General features: G+C 45.0%; 1 protein-coding gene across 1 annotated transcript in view; it reads right to left on the reverse strand.

Annotated features, from left to right (window-relative positions):
- Nucleotides 1-22,261, reverse strand: part of LOC135874860 (glutamate decarboxylase 1-like) — a 98,829-nt gene extending 76,568 nt beyond the window's left edge. The window contains exons 1-3 of the mRNA XM_065399803.1: nt 22,205-22,261; nt 20,764-20,831; nt 156-331 (exon numbers count right to left, since the gene is read on the reverse strand). Of these exons, the coding sequence (XP_065255875.1) occupies nt 156-263 (108 nt within the window). The 5' untranslated portion in view covers nt 264-331; nt 20,764-20,831; nt 22,205-22,261. The remainder of the gene's footprint in view (nt 1-155; nt 332-20,763; nt 20,832-22,204) is intronic.
- Between the last annotated feature and the right edge of the window lie 1,823 nt (nt 22,262-24,084).

Below are 24,084 nucleotides of genomic sequence, written 5' to 3' on the forward strand. Positions count from 1 at the left end.
AGGAGACCTGGCTCGGTCACTAGGGTGACCGGATGTCCCGATTTTATAGGGACAGTCCCAATTTTGGGGTCTTTTTCTTATATAGGCTCCTATTACTCCCCACCCCCGTCCCAATTTTTCACACTTGCTGTCTGGTCACTCTATCGGTCACTGACCTGCGGTATGTCTGTAAGCAAGTCACTCCACCGGTCTGTGCTCTTCTTTCTCCTCCCGATCTTTTGTTTTTGTCTACTTAGTTGTAAGCTCCTTATGGCAATGAACATCTCTTACTAGTGTATGTACAGAGTCTTGAACAATTGGCCTTCATCTCATTTGGATTTTCTAGGTGCTCCTGAAATATAAATAAGAAAGGCCCATTTAGTTTTTCAGAGGTTGGGGAATGGTTGAGTTTCTGCAGTTGTTATTCTTTTTTTTTTTTTTACAGCACCCAAAACTATTCAGGGCCCTCTGCCAGGGTGCAATAGATGGGGAGGGAGTCACTTTGAAGGCTGATTCAATATAAAGGGGTTGATATGTTGCAACATCTTTCTCCATTTTGGATTTGTATTTCTTTGATCTGATGTATTTTAAAATGTTTTGAAAAGCCTGGGAAGCTAAGGAAAAGCATTTTAAAGCAAATACTTAAATAATAGTGCCCTGTACTGAGCAAAAATCATATTTTGGGGCTTGGTGAATTAGTTTCCCATTTGGGATGTGGAGTCCAGTATTTTCTTATGTTAAATTTATGTACAAAGTGTACACATGTCCTGTTTCCTTGGAGAACACTGGGAACAAACTGCACACAGACGGTTTTGTAGAAACCTCATAAGGTCCCATTGCCATTTTAGAGACTAAAAACTTAACTTTAACAGATTACAGTCCTTCTCTACAGCAGCTTCTCACCCTGTAAGCCTTTCTGCAGAGCTTGCTAGTTTTCAGTCAGGATCCAAATGATCACGAATCACCCGGCTCCACCAAGGTTGTTCCCAAGGCTGGCTCCAGGGTTTTTGACGCCCCAAGCAGTGGGGGAAAAAAAAAAAAAAAGCCACGATCGGCGGCAGCTCCACCGCGCCGCTTTCTTCTTCGGCGGCAATTCGGCGGCAGGTCCTTCCCTCCGAGAGGGTCGGAGGGACCTGCCGCAGAATTGCCGCCGAAGAACCCAACGTGCCGCCCCTTCCCCTTGGCCGCCCCTAGCACCTGCTTGCTGAGCTGGTGCCTGGAGCTGGCCCTGGTTGTTCCTCAGTGAAATGGATAATGAGGTGTTGTCCTTGCACAGCCTGTTATAATCCAGAAGACCTTTGAAATGCAGGGTGTTGTTTATTCTCTACTGTACTTCTGCTAGGTTGTCTTCTCATCCCTATGTTAACTTGCTTTTCCAGATTACATGCTGTGCAAACGTAACTCACGTTGGTTTTGGTTCACAAGGATTAATTTATGTAGGACAGAAAGATAACTATCTTCCCTCCGGTCTTGCAGATACCTGTTTCCCGCTTTGTTTGGTTACAGAATTTAAAGTACAATATCAGCAGTATACATAATTTCTCAGAAAGTGTGAATACATACATTTCACAATGATATTAATGACCAATGTGTCACTATCTTTCATTTGATACCTTACAGGACACTTTTGGAATAAATACTATGAAAGGAGTTGAGGAGGTCGACAAATATATTTACCTGTGTCAGCAGCTGAGCAGAGACAACTCATTTGAAGGGGAATGCAACAGGAGGCGAAAGGCAGGGTGGGCAAGTTTCAACAAAATAAAGACGTCTCTAATGGATGATGAACTGCCCATGAGGAAAAGGAAAGAACTGTTTAACTTCACCGTTCTGCCAGCAATGATATACGGAGCAGAAAGCTGGTCAACAACGAAAGTGGAGGAAGAAAAATTCACTGTCACCTAGAGAGTGATGGAAAGGTGAATGTGTAAGATATCACTCCGTGATCACATACCGAATGAGATCAGAAGGCGTACAGAGGTGACCGATGTAGTGCAGGCGATGTACGACGCAAAGCGGAGATGGGCGGGTCGTGTAGTCTGCAGGAAAGACAATCGGTGGACAACCCGCATCAGTGACTGGATCCCCAGTGACCACAAGCGAGCACTGGGCAGACGAAAACACGCTGGGCTGATCCATGACAAAACTCTTTGGCCAGAAATGGAAAGATGGTGTTCGAAACAAAACGGAATGGTGTGGTGTCAACTTGTGTTCGTGGAGAGCCAGATGAGGACAAGCTGGACAAAGGTGACTATGAAAGCAGTGTGTTAGGTGTAGTGAGTATGTCAGGGCTGTCAGGAAGTGCTGTTACAGAACAACGAACCTTTTGCCAGTTGGCATTGAGGAGTTCATAGGGTCAGAGTGCCCATTTTCACTTTTAAGCCCCTGCCCCTTTACATCTGGAAAACTCTTAGTCTGAGCTTTTCCTTGGAATACATGGTCTGGAAAAGCGATGCCCATTACCCCTCCTTTTGTGCAACTGCTCTGCAATAGTAAGAAACTTAGGCCTGGTCTACACTAGGCTTTATGTCGAATTTAGCGCCGTTAAATCGAATTAACCCTGCACTCGTCCACACCACGAGGCTATTTAGTTCGACATAGAGCTCTTTTAAATTCGACTTCTGTACTCCTCCCCAACGAGGGGAGTAGCGCTAAATTCGACATGGCCATATCGAATTAGGCTTGGTGTGGATGGAAATCGACGGTAATAGCTCCGGGAGCTATCCCACAGTGCACCACTCTGTTGACGCTCTGGACAGCAGTCCGAGCTCGGATGCTCTGACCAGCCACACAGGAAAAGCCCCGGGAAAATTTGAATTCCTTTTCCTGTCTGGGCAGTTTGAATCTCATTTCCTGTTTGGACAGCGTGGCGAGCTCAGCAGCACTGGCAACGATGCAGAGCTCTCCAGCAGAGATGGCCGTGCAATCCCAGAATAGAAAGAGGGCCCCAGCATGGACTGATCGGGAAGTCTTGGATCTCATCGCTGTGTGGGGCGATGAGTCCGTGCTTTCCGAGCTGCGCTCCAAAAGACGGAACGCAAAAATCTATGAGAAGATCTCTAAAGCCATGGCAGAGAGAGGATACAGCCGGGATGCAACGCAGTGCCGCGTGAAAATCAAGGAGCTGAGACAAGGCTACCAGAAGACCAAAGAGGCAAACGGACGCTCCGGATCCCAGCCCCACAGATCCCGTTTCTACGAGGCACTGCATTCCATCCTAGGTGCGGCCGCCACCACTACCCCACCACTGACCGTGGACTCTGAGGATGGGATATTGTCCACGGCCGGTTCCTCGGACATGGTAGCGGACGGGGAAGATGAGGAAGGAGATGAGGAGGACGAGGCAGTCGACAGCGCTTACCAAGCTGATTTCCCCAACAGCCAGGAGCTCTTCATCACCCTTACAGAGATCCCCTACCAACCCTCCCCAGCATGTAACCCGGACACAGATTCAGGGGAAGGATCAAGCGGTAAGTGCTTTAAACATATAAACCTTTATTTTTTACAAAACTGGAATATTAACACTAAGAACAATGTGTGATTCATGATTTCTTCCCCCTGGGCGCTTAAGTAATCAGTAACAACTATTTAAAAAAAATCAAACAGTGTCCGGTTGTGCATGATTCTGCTGCCCAAGCTGCTCCACTCTTTAGTCCCTGCTACTGCAGCTATATTAGAATCCTGTCTATATGTCCGGGGATAGAGCAGTAATCCTCCACAGACATCTCCACAAAGCTCTCCTGCAGATAATGGGAAAGCCTGTTCATCAGGTTCCTGGGGAGAGCGGCCTTACTGGGTCCTCCGAAGTACGAGACGTTCCCGCGCCAGGAGACAAGCAGGTACTCCGGTATCATTGCCTTGCATAGCATGGCGGCATAGGGCCCCGGTCTCTGCAGGCTTTCTCGAAGCATCCGTTGCTTCTCGGTGTCCGGGATCCTCATGAGAGTTATGTCGCTCATGATGACCTGCTTTGAATTAGGTAGGGGACTGTTAGTATTGGGACTGCTTGCAACAAGTTCCTTTACAGAACTGTGACCGCTGGTTTACAGCCACGCGGTGGGGGCGGGAGAGGGGCAGCATACAGGGATCTTTCCCTGGGACATCCGCGAGGGGGTGGGACAGGGCCAGAGTTCCTGCTTGGCCGATTGCTGGCAGCAGAGACTGGCAGTGCTTTCAGTGTGAAAGGAGGCCAGTGGTACTCCTAACGTTTTAAGCAGCCACAAGTCTACGGCTTACCATGTTTGCCTGCTACAGAGAGTACCGTGTCCTGCCCCGCTTCCCAGATCGGCAGTGCAAAAGCCCAGGCACTGAAGGCGAGGTTCGAAAATTCGACCTTGTCCTGAGTGCGCATGTGATAGGTGTGGTTCATGGTCTTGTTCACAGAGAAAGACTATGTTCTTGGTTCACAACTACATTTATCTTTCGGAGGAATTCACTGCCTTTTCCTCATTCCCACAGCGACATCTGCAACTGTCTCCCAACCCAGCCTGGCATCACACTCCCAGAGGCTAGCGCACATTAGGCGGAGGAAGAAGAAGACGCAAGAGGACACGTACTCAGAACTAATGGGCTGCTCCCGAGCCCAGGCAGCACAGCAGAACCAGTGGAGGGAGAATTTGTCCCAAATGCACCGGACACACATGGAACGTGAGGAGAGGTGGCGGCAGGAAGACCAGCAGGCGACTCAAACGCTGCTTGGACTTCTGAGGGAGCAAACGGACACGCTCCGGCGCCTTGTTGATGTTCTGCAGGAACGGAGGCAGGAGGACAGAGCCCCGCTGCAGTCTATCAGTAACCGCACTCCCCCGCCACCAAGTCCCATACCCCCCTCACCCAAAGTCCAAAGAAGGAGGGGCGGCAGAGTCCGTGAAAACTCTCACTCCACCCCTGCAGACTGCTCAAGCACCAGAAGGCTGTCATTCCCCAAAATTTGAAAAGTCCTTTCCTGCCCGCCTCACCCAAGCCCCCGTCCAACTTTCACCCCCCAGTTTGCTGTGTGGTTGTTGTTAAAAAATACGTTTCTGTTCATTACTGTTTCAGTCAGGTTCTTTTGAGGGAGAGTCTGTCTGAAGGGGGGGAAGGGGCTTGGTAATTGGACAGCACAGTCACCTTTAGCAGGGTACACAGGCGGGGGCAGGTCCAGCAGCAGGGCACATACACAGTGCAGTGACTAGTTACCCTGGTCAGTCTGGGAGGTGGTTTTCATGTTCTGTGGGGGGCGGGCGGGGGTTGGTTGCTCTGTGACTTTGTGGCAGTGGAGGGCAGTTACAGATCTTATGCAGCGGTCCTTGTCCTGGATCACAGAGCCACGCAGCAGGGATCTGTAACCCTCCTCCCCCTGCCATAAAGTCACATAGCCTCCACATACACGCAGTCCCGCTCAGGAGGGCTGGCAGGCTCCGTTGAAACAACCAGTCCGCCACTGCGAATCCTGTCATTCCTGGAGTTTAGAAGGATCATTTGCATCAGTACACTACACCCGCTCCCCACCACAGTCTGCGTCCCAGGTTTCAAACATTCCTGCGAAAACAGTACTAAAGACAACGGTGTTCAATAACAAAATAAAACTGATTTTATTTTTTTGGTAGGAGGTGGAGGGGATCTGTAACTGGAGAGGATAGTCATCATTAACAGGGTAAAGAAACGGGGGCAGGTTCAGCTTCTCTGTACAGAAACTTAAAAGTCACTGGTTACCCTGCTCACTGTGGAACCTAGCTTTCAAAGCCTCCCGGATGCACAGCGCGTCCCGCTGGGCTCTTCTAATCGCCCGGCTGTCTGGCTGGGCGTAATCAGATGCCAGGCTATTTGCCTCAACCTCCCACCCCGCCATAAAGGTCTCCCCCTTGCTCTCACACAGATTGTGGAGCACACAGCAAGCAGCTATAACAATGGGAATATTGGTTTCGCTGAGATCACAGCGAGTCAGTAAGCTTCTCCATCTCCCCTTGAGACGTCCAAAAGCACACTCCACCACCCTTCTGCACTTGCTCAGCCGGTATTTGAACAGTTCTTTTTCAGTGTCCAGGGTGCCAGTGTAGGGCTTCATGAGCCAGGGCATTAGCGGGTAGGCTGGGTCCCCAAGGATCACTGTAGGCATCTCCACATCCCCAAGAGTTATTTTGTGGTCCGGGAAGTAAATACCTTCCTGCAGCCGTCTAAACAGACCAGAGTTCCTGAAGACGCGAGCGTCATGAACCTTGCCCGGCCATCCAACGTTGATGTTGGTAAAACGTCCCCTGTGGTCCACCAGTGCTTGCAGCACCATTGAAAAGTAGCCCTTTCGGTTGATGTACTGGCTGGCCTGGTGCTCCGGTCCCAGGATAGGGATGTGAGTTCCATCTATAGCCCCACCGCAGTTTGGGAATCCCATCGCGGCGAAGCCATCTATGATGACATCCACGTTTCCCAGGTCACTACCTTTGAGAGCAGTACCTTGACGATTGCCTTGGCTACTTGCATCACAACAACCCCCACGGTAGATTTGCCCACGCCAAACTGGTTCGCGACAGACCGGTAGCTGTCCGGCGTTGCAAGCTTCCAGAGGGCTATGGCCACTTGCTTCTGGACAGTCAGGGCTGCTCGCATCCGGGTGTCATTGCGCTTCAGGGCAGGGGACAGCAACTCACAAAGTTCAAGGAAAGTCCCCTTCCGCATGCGAAAGTTTCGCAGCCACTGGGATTCGTCCCAGACCTGCAGCACTATGCGGTCCCACCAGTCTGTGCTTGTTTCCCGTGCCCAGAATCGCCGTTCCACAACATCCACATGACCCATTGTCACCGTGATGTCCTCGGAGCTGGGTCCCGTGCTTTCTGACAGGCCTGTGCTACTCTCAGACTTCAGGCCCTCACCGCGGTGCCGTAGCCTCCTCACCTGGTTTATCTGCATCTGCCTCTGGGAAAGGTGGATGATAACCTGCGAGGCGTTGACAACGGCCACAACTGCAGCGATGGTTGCAGCGGGATCCATGCTCGCAGTGCTGTGGCGTCCGCGCTGTCACTGACCCAAAAAGTGCGCCGGCGCTTTCAGGGAGGGAGGGAGGGAGGGCGGTAGTGACAGACGGATGACGACAATTACCCAAAAGCACCCTCGACCCTTTTTTTTTACCCAGAAGGCATTGGCGGCTCGACCCAGAATTCCAATGGGCAGCGGGGACTGCGGGAACTGTGGGATAGCTGCCCACAGTGCACCGCTTCCAATGTCGACGCTTTCCCCGTTAGTGTGGACTCACAAAGTCGAATTACTGTCCTTAGTGTGGACACACACGTTCGAATTTGCAATATCGATTCCACATATTCGATTTAAGTGAAATCGAAATACCCTCGTAGTGTAGACATTCCCTTAGAGAGGTCTAAAGTCCCTGGCGAAAGGAGAGTGCTTTTTAACCCACATGCTGCTCTTCATGACTTTCTGGATGCAACTACTGCATGTCATCTTTAACTCTTTCTATGGGGAACTTCATCCTGGGTGCTTCAACATCCATGAACCCTACACATGTGAGCCATTTGTACCTTTCACATACAAATAATGTAGCTTTAACTCCTATCTCAACTTAAGGTTCTAAGGGATACAGTTAAAGTTGGATATTAATTTGGTCTATGCGGTCGACGCCACTATTGGCTTCATCGCTCTCCTTCGGTTGTGGCTATTGTGCCACTAGTGGTGGTCCAGGAAGCCCCAGTGAAGAGACTGAAATCCTATAGTCTAAGGATGGAAAAGATAGTTACAGAATAAAGATAATTAAGGTCACTGAAGAAGAGGCTGCTAGAGAAGGGAAGTGTGCTAGTCATCTCCAAGAAAAGAAGTCTACATTTATAAATCCAAGGACAGAGAAGGGTCCATGTTTGTTCTGCAGTTTTATTCTGATGCCACTTCAGCAACATGCTTTTAATTTTTATGTTGAAGGTTCACAGTGTGCTAAATAATGACCAGCCACATGAATTCATATGGGAATAAGTAAAGATTGAACGTGTACAGTATTGCTCCTAGCCATTGCTAGCTGAGTTAATAACTCAGTGTTGAAAGAAAGGGTAATATTCCATTCTAATAACCTGACACTTGTTGAAAGTGTCAGCAAACAACCAGCATGTCCTGCATCCATTATGATGAATTATTGTGTTAAGATGCCTGCTGGTTAAAATCATTTTTTAACTATATGCTATATTTCTGTCAAGAAAAAACCCACAAACATTTAGCTGCTTTATTTACTTCTAAGTGACAGTTCCATTTTCTCTTCTCTGTTGGAGTAAAGAGAATTAACAGCAGCAACAAATAGCTCTGGCTCCTTAACAGACTCCTTGCAGTTCAAAGTTCCCTACAGTGTGCAAATATATGGCAGTGTTTGCAATAGCATTATGGGGGGGAATTAGGGGTTTAGAAGTGTTGACTGGGAATAAGGGAGTGGTGGGGGAAAATGTCCCCATTCTAGAGAATTGAATTGGTTGATCATTATTTTACGTTGGAAAAGCTGAACGACTGAGTCACAGACAGTAGAATAGAAAATGGAACTTTGTCCATCAAGGCAACAGACACTTGGCATGATGACAGGTGTAGGGAAGGGATGTATGGAAGACTGTTTGGTAATATTTTGTTAGAATGGCAATGAAACACATTTTAAATAGCAGTTCTAGGCTTTTCCCATAACAATTTTAACTCAAATTCAGCTTATAGTAGAATGACTCAGCAGCAGGGGTATGATTTCATGTCAAACAGATTGGAAGTCTGAGGTCAGATTGATATAGGCTCTGGCATACTTAAAAGCATGTGAGGGAGCTGTATTATAGTGTTTTCTTATTAACAAGAACTAGAGTTAAGATTGCCAAACAGTTTCAGTTATAACTATCATTTTCCACTCAAAGCTTTACCAAAAACAGTGCTCTTTTGTGTCTGGAATCACTTATACCCAGGTAACTTCACAGACTTCTCTTCAGTTCTTTCTGGTTTACACCAGAGCAAGTGAGATCAAAATCAAGCTATTAGTTTCTGCCTTGTTGTGAAGATCCTGATTCTTCCCTACCTTTAATCTCATGTGGTTGTTACTCCTGTGCAGTGAGCATTTTCCTACCAACATTTCTACACTTTTTTTTTTTAAACTTTAAACCAGGAAATTAAATTAAATGCATATATATATATCCCTACTTCACTCTTAATATAAATTGAACTATTGTTTAAATGCCTATATTAGAATATTTAAGTCATCTGATAAAAATGTGTTATCAAAGTGTTTGTGGAGAGGACTGCAAACATGATAATAAGGTGTAAGGAAGTAGAATCATAGCCGATACTGAAAAAACAGGGAGGGAAGGATGGTATAGACATATGGTCATGCTTCTCCTCCTTCCTCTGCACCAGCCAATTGAGCTGGCCAGGCACAGTATGGGGGCCGTGGACTTTCAAAAGTGTAGCAGTCCATTAAGCACCGTGCATGTACCTGTATCAGGCACAGCGTCTTTGGGAGCTTTCATTGTGGGATGCACCTCTGGGTAAACTCCACGAAGCATGTATGTTTACAGCTCTGATTTGAGGTCAAATCTTTTGCACAGAGAATGCATTTCTTGCAGAGTTTAGTATACACTGCTCCTGCATGAGAACAATCCTGATCCTACTTAAATTTTCCATCACTTGGTCTTTAAATGAAGGACTTGATGTCTTTCTAAAAGGTACACTGGAGCTCAGCTACAATTTATTGAAGTCAATGCAGGGCTAGCTGAGTGAAATTCTACAGCTTGTGTTATGCAGCAAGTCAGACTAGATGATCACAGGGGTCCTTTTGGGTCCTACCATCTAAGAATCACCAGTATGTGGTACTAACCATCTATCTTATTTTCCTGAAGCATTTCATGTTTTATTAGCTATCTGGAATGAATATGTCTCCTAGATAGAAAATAGAATATCAGGGTTGGAAGGTCATCTAGTCCAATCCCCTGCTCAAAGCAGGACTAATCCCCAGACAGATTTTTGCCCCAGATTCCTAAATGGCCCCCTCAAGGATTGAACTCATAACCCTGGGTTTAGCAGGGCAACGCTCAAACCACTGAGCTATCCCTTCCCCCCCCCCCCTCTAATTTATTAGTGATAAAGAGTCGAGTGTAGAGACTTCACCCTGTTAGTGACCCTCTGAGTACTAGCAACCCAGTCGAGAGGATGAGACCATTGCCCTGCTACCCTTTAGCACCAGCCAACAGTGCTGACTAGGTAGAAGAGAGTGCTATAGCCTCCTAAAGAGTGATTACTTCTTACTTCCTTGGAGGGCCTGGGGAAGCATTGTGCTTTGCAGATGCAGTGCAGCTCTGCAGCGCCTTCACTGCAGGCTTGTGCTGGAAGAGTGCCGTCAAGCCCTCAGGGAGTAGCCTTCACTCTGGTATGTACAAGGTCTTCTATTGCTTTTCCTAATAGCTGTGGCATACATATTTGAGTGAACAGCCTTTATATAGCATTATCCACATGGGTGCTTCCATCATTAGAAATAGGTGTATCTTTCACAGCTGCAGAAGGAGATACAATTGTTTCCCCCTTATCTGAAGACAGCTCAGGGAACACACCTTGAAATAACCTTGAGCACAAGTATATTCGGGCTGATCTCAGCGTGCATGCCTCTTAGCATCTGCTCTAAGCCTCCATGTCCATGCAGATAATAAGGGATGATGTAAATATTCTCAAGATTAAGCTCATCCATAAAGTTAAGATTAATTGCAGCAACTAGTCTGGATATCAGGAAGGAAGGAAAGGAAAGGAAAGATAGTGAGAGGAACAGGTGGAGCATGGAGGGCAGGGAGAGGGAGGAGGTAAGTGGAAGGATGTCCAGGGAAAGGGGATAAGAGGTGATCAGAGCAAACAACCAATTCACACAGGATGCAGCTACACGGCAAGCAGGAGCCCAGGGCTGTGAGTCTCCCATCCCGGGTCAAAAGACTCAGGTTCATGCTACTGGGCTAAAATGAAACGTGTAGCTGTTGCAGCTCAGGCTGGACGTTGGGCTCAGAAGCCCATCCCCTTCCAAGACTTTAGAGCCTAAGTTGCAATGTCTACACAGCTATTTTTAATGCAGTAGCACAAGCCCTGTGAGCCCAAGTCTGTCAACCCAGGCTCAGAGGCTCACTGCTGCAGGCGGCGTAGATATATCCAGACAGGAAAGACTATACGCAGTCCAAACAGCAGCAAATAGCCTGATGACATTGTAAATATCGGGGCTGCACAGGAATGGAGTGTGAGGGGTGCACTCACCTCTCATGAGTGCCTCCTGGGTGCAAACCTGCACTTGCTCTTTCTGCTTGCGGTGTCCCCTGTTGCCCTTGTCAGGTGGGTCTTCAGGGGCTAGGCCCTCCAACTAAGTCACTCAATTAATAGGTGAAAAGATGTTTGAACCACTTTCAGGGTAAAAGGCCCAACAGGGCTCGTCCCTGTGCCCTTGTTAATGTCTTTAGCCCTGTCTCTGGGCTCACTCCTCAGCCCCTTCTGGGCTAGCTTTAAGTTTGTGCCTGCCCTGGTATCAAGTTGTGCCCTCCCCACCCCCCGGCTTTCTCCCTGGAGGCTTTGTCCTCAGCGGTTGTCTGGTGTCATGTTCAAATTCTAGCCCCTTTCTCGGGCTTTTGGTACTGAGGCTAGGTCTACACTATCCTCTGACCCTAAGATCATACTCTTTTCCTCATTGAAATTTATCCACTGCTTCTTTTTGAGGTTGTGGTTGCTTTATTAAAGTTCAGAGTGACTAAAGTTGCTGGAAGCAATTGTAGCTGCCTCTGGGGGGAAAAGGCAACATTCTAACTATGATCATAGTGTCCAAGATTATTAAATTTATTAATCACACCACCTATAGAGATACTTGGCTCTATGTTTTTTCTTTAAAAAGGTAATTATATAAGGTCAAATTACTCAGCCATAAGATTATGCCTAAGGAAACCCCAGTGATATTGATGGGAATCACTGATGCTGGAATTAGGGGAGCTGGGGGTGCAGCAGAAACCCGTGTCTTGAAGTAGTAACAACCAAATACATGGTTTTGACTTGCAGCACCCCCACTATAAAAATTGTTCCAGCACCCCTGATGGGAGCTTTCAGAGCAGGATATGACTAATAGTTCTGCTTAGTTTCTTATTTTAATTATTGTAGGATGAATTAGCACAAGCAATTAAAACTTATCTCAGAGATGTATTCATTTCATTCTGGCTTTTTGTCTCAGTAGTTCCTTATAAAACCTAATAATTCTGATCCATCTGATCTGATTCAATCCACTGACATGTTTATTTGTTAAACTGTACACACACACACAGGGAAGCAAAAGAGTAGTCCTCCCATGTTTTCAAGTATTCGTCTATGTAGTTTATCAAAAGCAATCACAGAGCGGCAGCAGGAACACTATAGTTGGGCAGCAGCACTATTCATCAAGCAAACATGTGCTGTGCATGCTCAAGAGGAAAACACTGCAGCGCATGCATTCAGTTACAGAAATGAAAATTCTGCCAAGTGCTTCAGACTTGCTCTCAGTTCTGGGAAGCTAAAGCATGAGCATAAATAGATTTTCAGTGGAACAAGTTAACGAGCTAATAGAGGAGGTATCTGAGCCTCTAGCTATTATCTTTGGAAAATCATGGGAGACGGGAGAGATTCCAGAAGACTGGAAAAGGGCAAATATAGTGCCCATCTATAAAAAGGGAAATAAAAACAACCCAGGAAACTACAGACCAGTTAGTTTAACTTCTGTGCCAGGGAAGATAATGGAGCAAGTAATTAAGGAAATCATCTGCAAACACTTGGAAGGTGGTAAGGTGATAGGGAACAGCCAGCATGGATTTGTAAAGAACAAATCATGTCAAACCAATCTGATAGCTTTCTTTGATGGGATAACAAGCCTTGTGGATAAGGGTGAAGCTGTGGATGTGGTATACCTAGACTTTAGTAAGGCATTTGATACGGTCTCACATGATATTCTTATCGATAAACTAGGCAAATACAATTTAGATGGGGCTACTATAAGGTGGGTGCATAACTGGCTGGATAACTGTACTCAGAGAGTTGTTATTAATGGTTCCCAATCCTGCTGGAAAGGCATAACGAGTGGGGTACCGCAGGGGTCTGTTTTGGGACCGGCTCTGTTCAATATCTTCATCAACGACTTAGATATTGGCATAGAAAGTACGCTTATTAAGTTTTGGATGATACCAAACTGGGAGGGATTGCAACTGCTTTGGAGGACAGGGTCATAATTCAAAATGATCTGGACAAATTGGAGAAATGGTCTGAGTTAAACAGGATGAAGTTTAACAAAGACAAATGCAAAGTGCTCCACTTAGGAAGAAAAAATCAGTTTCACACATACAGAATGGGAAGAGACTGTCTAGGAAGGAGTACGGCAGAAAGGGATCTAGGGGTTATAGTGGACCACAAGCTAAATATGAGTCAACAGTGTGATGCTGTTGCAAAAAAAACCAAACATGATTCTGGGATGTATTAACAGGTGTGTTGTGAGCAAGACACGAGAAGTCATTCTTCCGCTCTACTCTGCTCTGGTTAGGCCTCAGCTGGAGTATTGTGTCCAGTTCTGGGCACCGCATTTCAAGAAAGATGTGGAGAAATTGGAAAGGGTCCAGAGAAGAGCAACAAGAATGATTAAAGGTCTTGAGAACATGACCTATGAAGGAAGGCTGAAAGAATTGGGTTTGTTTAGTTTGGAAAAGAGAAGACTGAGAGGGGACATGATAGCAGTTTTCAGGTATCTAAAAGGGTGTCATAAGGAGGAGGGAGAAAACTTGTTCACCTTAGCCTCTAAGGATAGAACAAGAAGCAATGGGTTTAAACTGCAGCAAGGGAGGTCTAGGTTTGACATTAGGAAAAAGTTCCTAACTGTCAGGGTGGTTAAACACTGGAATAAATTGCCTAGGGAGGTTGTGGAATCTCCATCTCTGGAGATATTTAAGAGTAGGTTAGATAAATGTCTATCAGGGATGGTCTAGACAGTATTTGGTCCTGCCATGCGGGCAGGGGACTGAACTTGATGACCGCTCGAGGTCCCTTCCAGTCCTAGAATCTATGAATCTATGAAAATGAGCAAAATCCTGCACTTCTTTCCCTTCTGATTTAATAGCAGACAGAGTGCAGCTGTGTCCGAGGGATAACACTTTATTTTAAAGGCCACTGTAATTGTTAACTGTCAGTACTTCATGCACTGGATTTATTCATAAATATCTTGCAAGTGTTATCAACATTTTCCTGTTATGGTATGGGATTGTTTCCATTCGTTAACATTATTAATGGGTAGAAAGGGCACTTCATAAAGTTCTTATTATGGACATGTCAGTTACCAATAAAGTTTTGTGAAACCTGCCGTAAGTGACTGAGAAAGATTCACCCCCAGGCAAAAGCAGAGACTGGTTTAGGCACAGAAAAGATGCAGCTAGTATCTCCCCTATTCATTGGCTACCAGGGGCAGATTTGTCCTCTAGCACAGGCTAGGGAACCCCTCAGGGATGTTCTAACTTGTGTACCTGTTGCAATGGCCCCTATGAAGCACATAACTGATGGGGAACAGGTCTGCTTTGGCTATTCCCCCTCCTGGCCATGGTACGACCCTTTCCTTCTTTAGCCCACCTCAAGCCCATTCCAGAACACACACTCTGCTCGGAGCCATTGTGGACCTAGCTTTGCTTCTGGAGTAGGAGCCTCCTGTGAAAGGGACTTTATCCCTTTTCTATGGTTCTTTTCCCCTAGCCTAAAACAAGAAAAGAATTGATAAAAAGTATTTAATGTCACTAACTTCTCTCTCTTCCTTATAATCTCCCCACAATGCAGTTGCTTATATTTCATTAGCACATTCATTTAACATGAGCTGCATTTTATTATTTGGACCACACGTAAAGCAGACACCACATCCTCTTCATGTGAATGAAACAAGATGTCCATTTTACTTCCTTTGGAAATTATTCAAAACCCTCTCTTACTTGCAAGGGTCAGATAATTTAGACATGACTTTGCAAAATTTTCACTTGATTCTATATCTTAAATAATGAGAAGAAGTCAGCAAATAATATTTCCTTAGAAGGTCATTATTTTTCAAAGCACGAGGACCTAGTTTTGATTCAAATAAGAAAATCGGAGGCTAATCTATGCTTTTAGCATTGACCTCTCAGAGCACGCTTTTAAATAAAGTGTAAAAGTCATATTTCTTTAATAAGTAGAAATACATGATTAAAATTTTACTAGGCCTAAACTTTACTTTTGGTGCATTACATCATTAAACTTCCATAGTATTATAAAATGTGAAATCCACATAAAGCATTTGTATGATTTTTATATAAAGAAAACCTTGCACTTGTTAATAGAACTCTATCAAGTATTTTTATGTAATATATAAATACGTCTTACCCTGCTAATATTATTGGAGGTGACTTTCCCTCTGTGTACAGCATTGGTGAGGCCAATACTGGAATTCTGTGATCAAGTCTGGTGACCACATTTTACTATAAGGGATATTGAAAAATTGGAAACAATGCACTGAACAGCCACAAAAATAATTTGAGGGCTAGAAAAAGTGCTTACCAGTGAAATACTTAAGGAGTTCAATGTGTTCTTGTGCAGGCATAATTTCGATCTGTTAGAAATGCAGCCACAGATTGTCACCAATCTTAGCCCTGGTCTACACTTAACATTTAGATCGATCTAGCTACATCATTCAGGAATGTGAAAAATCCACTGCTCTGAATGCTATAATTAACCCAACCTAATCCCCCAGTGTAGCTATGATTAGGTGAATGGAAGAATTCCCCTAGAGTGAGGGGAAAATCCCTTCCATGCATGTAGAAAGCATATACACTATGATGCAGCTGCAGCTGTGCTGCTGTACAGCCCATAGCGTCGACTCACCCTTAGCAATTGTCTACCTTCATTACTGCAGGGGCAAGCCAGGTAGTTAAACAGGCAAGTACAAAAATATACACCTGCTATTCATTTGTGCAAAAAGATTGTAATTAGCCCCTCAAAGTTCAGAGGGCATTCCAGAGCCAGCTTAACTTTGGCCATGTACTGCTACACAAGCTCCTCTTTAAATCCATAGTACAGTATAAGTCATCTAGGTTACATGGACCTCGGGACAGTACATCCCCCTTGGCAGCCGTTCCCGGTGCAGCTCCCAGAAGAAATTAAAGCTGCTGTGCCACTGCTGGAAGCCCTGTTCTGTACACTCTCCTTGAAGCTCTCAGACTGGCCACGGTCAGGCAGTGGCGCTCATCTAGAGGGACCATTGGCCTGACCAAGGATAAAATATATTAGCTGAAGGTATGTACCTGCTTTTAAATATTAATGTCAGGTACAATACAATATTTTGGGGCTTTACCTGATGGAGCACAGAAGGCGCTGGAATGTGGTTCACAAGAAAAGCTGGACTATAGGAGAGCAGGATAAAAAAGGATTATGTGGCTTTGGAATAATAGAAGGAAAAAATGGGTTTGGGGGGGTCCTTGGGTGCTCAGATTGAAGAGACTGAAAAATTGAAAATGAAGGACCCTCCTCAAGAACCTGCTTAGCTCAAACAATTCTGAGCCCTATTTTGCAATCCTTATTCACAATGAATAGCACTTCAACAAGTAATACCACTGAAGCCAGAGGAACTAGATGGGTAAGTGCTGAACAGGATGAGTAAAATTAACAAAATCTAGCCCAGCAGGGTCTGTTTTCCCTTGAAATATAGCCACATGTTTTTAAATAGTTTATATGGTAGAATATATATGCTCCTATAGACAAGCAGCTCACAAGGCCCATGAACAAAGCCAGTTCATCATTTGGCAGCCTGGTAGAGTTGAGCAGCAACATGATATTGGGCTTCAAACAGGCTAAAAGTGGTTGTTGCTGTCCAATTTGTGGTATGAAAGTGAGATCAGGACCTGCTATAGGCATCACATCAAGCTTCTAGGTAAGTTCCATTTATGACATCTGTGCGCCATACTCCACATCACATGGCAGGATAAAGCTACCTATAATGAGGTTTTGGAATGCAGCCACTCCACAGGGATTGAAACCATGTTCATTACATCACAATTACACTGAGCAGGTCATGTGCTGAGGATCGAGGACGCGAGAATGCATTTGCTGTACGGCGAACTGAAAGTGGGTAACTGCATACAAGGTAGCCTGAAGAAACTCTTCCAGGATGCACTGAAGCAGTGCAACATTGACATTGATGGCTGGAAGTTGTCAATAACAGATAGATCATGCTGGCGAGCAGCAGTCACCAACGGTGTTACTAAATTCAAGATTAATTGCCATATGGATCTTAAGGCCCAAAGACTGAGTCATCAACCACGTGGCAGATTCAGTGGGCACAGACTGTAATCCCTTCCTCAATATTGAGCTACACATGCTCTCAATGCAGAAAGGACTGTCACTCGCGCATCAACCAGTTTAGCCACAATCTTATTCACAGTCTTGAATCAGTGTCAACCACGAAAGCAACAAGTAGGAGATGCATATGGGTCTCATTTACTGAAAATGAAACACTTATAATAGTTTCAGTATTGCACACACCCACACAAAAAGATTAATAGAAAAATGTATTTCATGGTGTATCATTTTTAATTGATCCATTGACTAAGAAAAGATAAAGGTTTTTTAACAGAATATCTAAGGAGAGTGACATTTTGCTATGTCTTACAAAACAAAAAGAATGGGCCAGGTTATGTAAAGTGGCACCAGTGGCACATTGAAGCTCTGATTTACATTAACTCAGGATCTGGTCCAAAGATTTTAAACAGGGTTTGGAATGTCTCATGGCTTCTCTTGGGAAAGCTATGAATGACATTAAGCTAGTCTTACATTAAATTAAATTTGCCAGAAAGACAGAAAGGTCAAAATGCTCTAAGCAAATTTAAATCCAATGCTTAATATCAGATTTAAATCACATACAGACTTTTACCAGCTATCTAAATCACTGTAAATATTTCTTTATACATCATATAAAGCCTTTGTATAAAGGCTTCTATGTAATATAGAGTAGTTCAACAAAAGAGGCAGTAGCACACATTGGGAAAAAACAGATCCTTGTCTGTTTATTTATTTAAAATTTAAATTTATTTATTTAAAATTTATTTAAACATGCTTTTCAATTACTCTAATAAGGACAGGGCTACATATATCAAACATATGTTTGTCCCACAAAATGTAATGTGGACTGGAATAAAGATATTTTAGTAGATATTTGGGGGTGTTCTACTATTTGAAGTTTTTGTGTATTATCATGATGAGCAAAAAATGAACTATGAGTCAGAGAGTAGCAGGACTCAAGGTAGAAGATAACAAGGGTGTGGAAAGAATTTTTGCAATAGCCATGGAAAGGAAGGGATGGATTTTAGAGGTGTTGCAAAGGGAGAAGCGAAATGATCTGGAAAGAGCCTAGATGAGGACAGGGAAGAGTTAAAAATAAACTAGAGATTCTGGGCTTGAATGCCTGGGAGAAAAGTGGAGTTCTCAGAGATGAAGAAAGTGGGGTGGGGGAGAAGGAGGTGATTTAGGAGAGAGAAGAAAGCTTCCTGTTTAATTTGAGGAAGCAGCAGAACCTCTCTAAGGTGATCACTGAAAAATTGGCAGTGATAAGAGGCTGAATAAAGTAGGTGATCTCACAAGTAGGGCTGGCCAGAAAATAAGAATTCCATTTCATAAACAGTGAGTAGTATACGGCTCGATAGTATTCATTAGGGTTACCATACGTCCGGATTTTCCCGGACAAGTCCGGCTTTTTGGTCCTCAAATCCCCGTCCAGGAGGAATTTCCAAAAAGTGGGACATGTCCAGGAAAATAGGGAGGCATGGTAAGGGGACTGCCTCCTCCCTGGGCTCCAACTTTCCCAGCTCCCGCCGCTCTCCCCAGCACAGCAGCAGCCAGAGCCCGGGAGGAGGCGGCTGCGAGCTTGGTCGGCCGAAACCAGGGCCCGAGCCGAGCCAGGCTGGAGCCGCTGGGACCGGGGCTGGGGGTGCTCGGCCGCCGGCCGGCGCCACTTGGCCAGGGCCGGGGCCAGGCCGGAGCCGCTCGGCCTGGGCCGGTGGGGCCAGGGGTGCTCGGCTGCCGGCTGGGCCGGAGCTGCTTGGCCGGGGCCGGTGCCACGGGGCCCGAGCCGAGCTGGAGTCGCTAGGGCCGGGGCCGGGGGTGCTTGGCCGGGGCCACTCGGCCGGAACCGGGGCCGGCACCCCAAGGCCCAAGCCGAGCTGGGCTGGAGCCGCCGGGGCCAGAGCCTCTTGGCCGGCTGCCGGAGGGAGCCGCTCAGCCGGGGGGGGCCGGAGTGGGCCGCGCCTCCTCGCGCCCCTCCCCCCCGCCGCAGCCCCAGCTTACCTGCTGCCTGCCTGCCTGTTTCAGACTTCCCGCGAACATTTGATTCGCGGGAAGCAGGGGAGGGGAAGGAGCAGCGGGGCAGAGCGTTCAGGGGAGGGGGCGGAGACTTTGGGGAAGGCCAGAGTTGGGGCGGGGAAGGGGCGGAGTTGGGGCAGGGCCGGGGCCCCTTGGAGTGTCCTCTTTTTCCAGGACTGCAATATGGTAACCCTAGTATTCATCACCATGCATTTTTAACAAGTTTCCACGCCCCATTTAGGTCTTATATCCCGCCTTCCCACCCCGTTTCCGCTGGCACCAAAGTTTGGCGCTGTCGGCCATTTTGAAATTTTGTGTGTGTGAGTCTTTTTGACTAGGGGAAGCGTTGTGTGTGTTTGTGCTTGGGTACACTGAGAGAAAAGGGTTGAAAGAAGAGAGTGTAAAGTTGAAAAAAGAAAGTTTGAGTACGGTTTAGAGAAAAAAAGGAAAGAAAGGTTCTTTGGGGAGGTAGAGAGAGAGAGGCTTTTAAAGGGTAGGTTATGAAAGAATAGAAAGATTTTTGTTTTTAAAGGGTTAGTTAGTTTGAAAGAAGAGAGCTTTGTAGTGTGTTTGAGTAAGGAGAGATGATGGTAAAGGCCTAGTTTGGTAGGCTATTAAAGAATATAAATTTTTGAGATAAATGTAGAAGTTAAATAATATTGAAAACTACGTTTAAAAAGGGAATTTACTAAGGCAGAGCCTGTTTAGTAAGCCCATGGTAAAAAAGTGAATAGAAAAGCATTTAAACTATTCAATACCAGTGTAGGGTAAGGAAAAAAGCTTTTAAAAACAATAAAAACTAGGTTTAAAAAGGGAATTTACTAAGGCAAAGCCTGTTTAATAAGACCATGGTAAAAGGGTTGCTAAGAAAAACACAATTAAACTATTCACTATCGGCGTAGGTTAAAAAAAGAGCCTTTAAAAACATTAAGAGCTAGGTTTAAAAAAGGGCATTTACTAAGGCAAAGCCTGTTTGGTAAGCACATGGTAAAAAAGTGAATAGGAAAGCATTTAAATTACTTACTCTCAGGGTAGGTTAAGAAAAGAGCCTTTAAAATCATTAAATAATATTAAAAACAATAAAAATAGGTTTAAAAAGGGAATTTACTAAGGCAGGGCCTGTTTGGTAAGCACATGGTAAAAAAGTGAATAGGAAAGCATTTAAACTATTTAATGCCAGTGTCGGTTAAGAAAAAAAGAGGTTAAAAGAAAGAACAGCACATGGTTGAATCAGAAAGAGAGAATGAGAGAGAAGCAGGCAGAGCCTATTTGGTAAGCACCTGGTAAAAAAGTGAATAAAAAAGCATTTAAACTATTCAATACCAGTGTTGGTTAAGAAAAAAGCGAGGTTAAAAGAAAGAAAAGGGCAAGAAAAGGGAAAAGAGAGCCCCATTTGCAAAGGGCAAGATAGACAGCACATGGTTGAATCAGAGAGAGAATGAGAAAGAGAGAGAGAATTCTTACCTTTTCAGTCTTTCAGTAGAAAGAGGCAACTTTCCTGGTTCAGACCCTTTCAGACTTCTTATTACCACCTTTGGATTGGACCAATCAGAGTTTGTTTTACAACAGTGTCATAGAATTCATTTTCATGAACCAATCCTAGAGTTTTAAGATTTTAAACAAAAATCCCTCCTCTTCCCCCTCCCCCCCCTTTTAACTGTCTTATTCTTATCTAAAGAAACAGACCCCCAGCATTTTTTTCACCATGTAGCCCTTTTACAGAGGGGTTTTGATAAAAGTTAAAACCATAAGCTTTTAGTAACAAACAATTTTAGAAGTTTATCCCTAGGTTTTAAACTAACAGAGGTTATTTTTTTTTTTTAGTAAAAACAATATGAAGCTGCAGCAAAGCTCCTGTTAGCAAAGCAGCCTCTGTGAGTTAGTGGATCACAGAGAAGGAGTTTGTTTCTTTTCCCACTTTTTAACAAATAGAGGTGAAAGTTATATTAAGGCTTGTAAAGGAATAAACACTTGAAAAAACATGCCTAAATGAAGACACAGTCCTTTATTTACAGGAGTGTTTTAATAACATGTAAGTTTGCAGAAACAACCCAGGCTTAAAAACACAGAAAGCCTGTTTATAAAAGTAATGTATAGTGATAAAAACGTTTTAGACTAACATGGGTTATTTTTTAGTACGCACAATATGAAACAACAGGCTTTTGCAGCAAAGCCATTGTTAGCAAAAACAGCCTCTGTGATCAGAGAGAAGTGAAGCTGCAGCAAAGCTCCTGTTAGCAAAGCAGCCTCTGTGAGTCAGTGGATTACAGAGGAGTTTGCTTTTTTACCTGCTTTTTAACAAACACAAGTACAAGTTACATTAAGTTTTGCAAAGGTATAATTACTTGAAAAGACACATTCCTTTTGTATGTGTTGCAATAAAAAAAAAGAGCAGGCAGAAGCACCCCAGGTTTTTAATAACAGACAGTTTATATATCCCTTATTTTGTAAACCAGTGGATTAGAGAGAAGAAGTTTGTTTCTTTTCCCACTTTTTAACAAATAGAGGTGAAAGTTATATTAAGGCTTGTAAAGGAATAAACACTTGAAAAGACATGCCTAAATGAAGACACAGCCCTTTTGTATGTGTTGTAATAAAAAAAAAGCATGCAAAAGCACCTCAGGGTTAAACCCTGACTAAGAAAATGTTTTTCCCCAAGAATTTTAGTGAAAACAACTTGAAACAGACTTTTGAAGGTAGTGAATTAGAAAAGAAGAAGACAGCCTTGTTTTTCAAAGGGATCTGAAGACCCGGTGCAAGGATGTTTTGCGCCCTAGGCGAAACTTCCACCTTGCGCGCCCCCAGCCCTGCGGCAGCTCCCCGCCCTCCCCCTCCACCCTGAGGCGCCCCCCCCCACGGCAGCTCCCCCCCAGGGAGCCGTGGGCAGCTCCCCACCCCAGCTCACCTCTGCTCCGTCTCCTCCCCAAGCACGCCGCCCCCGTTCTAATTCTCCTCCCCTCCCAGGCTTGCGGTGCCAAACAGCTGATTGACGCCGCAAGCCTGGGAGGCGGGAGAAGTGGAGCAGCGACGGCGTGCTCGGGGAGTGGGCGTAGCAGAGGTGAGCTGGGGTGGGGAGCCCTGCGGCAGTTCCCCTCCCCCGAGGAACCTCCGCGGCTGCTGCCAACCCCCTGGCCCGGGGAGCCGTGCGGCAGCTCCCCACCCCAACTCACCTCTGCTCCGCCTCCTCCCCGAGCACGCTGCCCCACCTCTAATTCTCCTCCCCTCCCAGGCTTGCGGCGCCAAACAGCTGATTGGCGCCGCAAGCCCGGGAGGCGGGAGAAGTGGAGTGGTGACAGCGCGCTCAGGAAGGGGGCGTAGGAACGCTGTAAAAAAGAAAATTGGGGGCACCGCTTTTTGGCGCCCCCAAATTTTGGCGCCCTAGGCAACTGCCTAGTTTGCCTAAATAGTAGCACCGGCCCTGCATAGGTGTTTCAATAAAATGTGAGTTTGCAGAAACAGTCTAGGGTTATAAAAGTAATGTATAGCGATAAAAAAGTTTCCCCCCTATGTTTTAAACTAACATGGGTTATTTTTTAGGAAGCACAATTTGAAACAGCATGCCTTTTTAGCAAAGCCGTTGTTAGCAAAAACAGCCTCTGTGAGCCAGTGGATCAGAGATAAGAAGGCTGCTTCTTCCCCAAACTTTTTAACAAATGCAAGTAAAAGTTATATTAAGTCTTGTAAAGGGATAAACACTTTAAAAGACAAACCTATATGAAGACACATCCCTTTATTTACAGGTGTGTTTCAATAAAATAGAGCAGGCAGAAACACCCCAGGTTTAAAACCACAAGTCCTTAGTTACAGCCAGTTTATATTTCCCTTATTTTTTAAACCAGTGGATCAGAGAGAAGAAGTTTGTTTCTTCCTCCATTTTTTAACAAATAGAGGTGAAAGTCTTGGAAAGGAATAAACACTTGAAAAGACAAACCTACCTGAAGACACATTCCTTTGGTATAGGTGTTTCAATAACATGTGAGCCTGCAGAAACAACCCAGGCTTAAAAACGCAGAAAGCCTGTTTATAAAAGTAATGTATAGTGATAAAAAAGTTTTCCCCTAGGTTTTAGACTAGCACTGGTCATTTTTTAGTAAGCCCGATATGAAACAGGCTTTTTCACCAAAGCCATTGTTAGCAAAAACAGCCTCTGTGAGTCAGTGGATTAGAGATAAGAAAGCCCGAACATAACAAGAAAGCCCTAGACCTGCTTTCCCTTGCTGTGGCTGAAGGACTATTTCATTATTTACACAAAGTGGAACAATTTCAACAGGAGAGATGGAGAAGGAGTGACTCTATAGTCCAGTGGTACGTGCACTCACCTGGAATATGGGAAACCCAGGTTCCACTGCCTGCTTTGCCTGACTTTACACACAAACAATAAAATATCAATGTAGTGAGGAGTGGTCAGAGATATTTGATCAATCTTCATGATATTGATAATTAGTTCATGCTTAATAAAAAACCCATCATAATTGTGTCCTTAAGGTGGGATTTTTTGAAAAGGGCTCATTGTTAGCCTAATTCTGCATGTGCTGAAGTCGACAGGAGTTTTACCATTGACTTCAGTGGGAACAGAGTTAGGTCAATGCTGAATGCTTTTGAAAAGACCATCTTTTCTTGCTTAGCATTTGGGACCAAATTTTCTGTTGGTGTAAATTGGTACAGTTTCATTTAATTCAGTGGAGCATCATCCATTTAAACCAGCACAACATTTGGTCCTTTATGTCTAGAAATGCCTGAGGTAGATATCAATATAGTTATGGTAAACATATACATTGTGGGTGA

Source organism: Emys orbicularis, chromosome 2, assembly GCF_028017835.1.
Source record: "Emys orbicularis isolate rEmyOrb1 chromosome 2, rEmyOrb1.hap1, whole genome shotgun sequence".
NCBI classification, from domain to species: Eukaryota; Metazoa; Chordata; order Testudines; family Emydidae; genus Emys; species Emys orbicularis.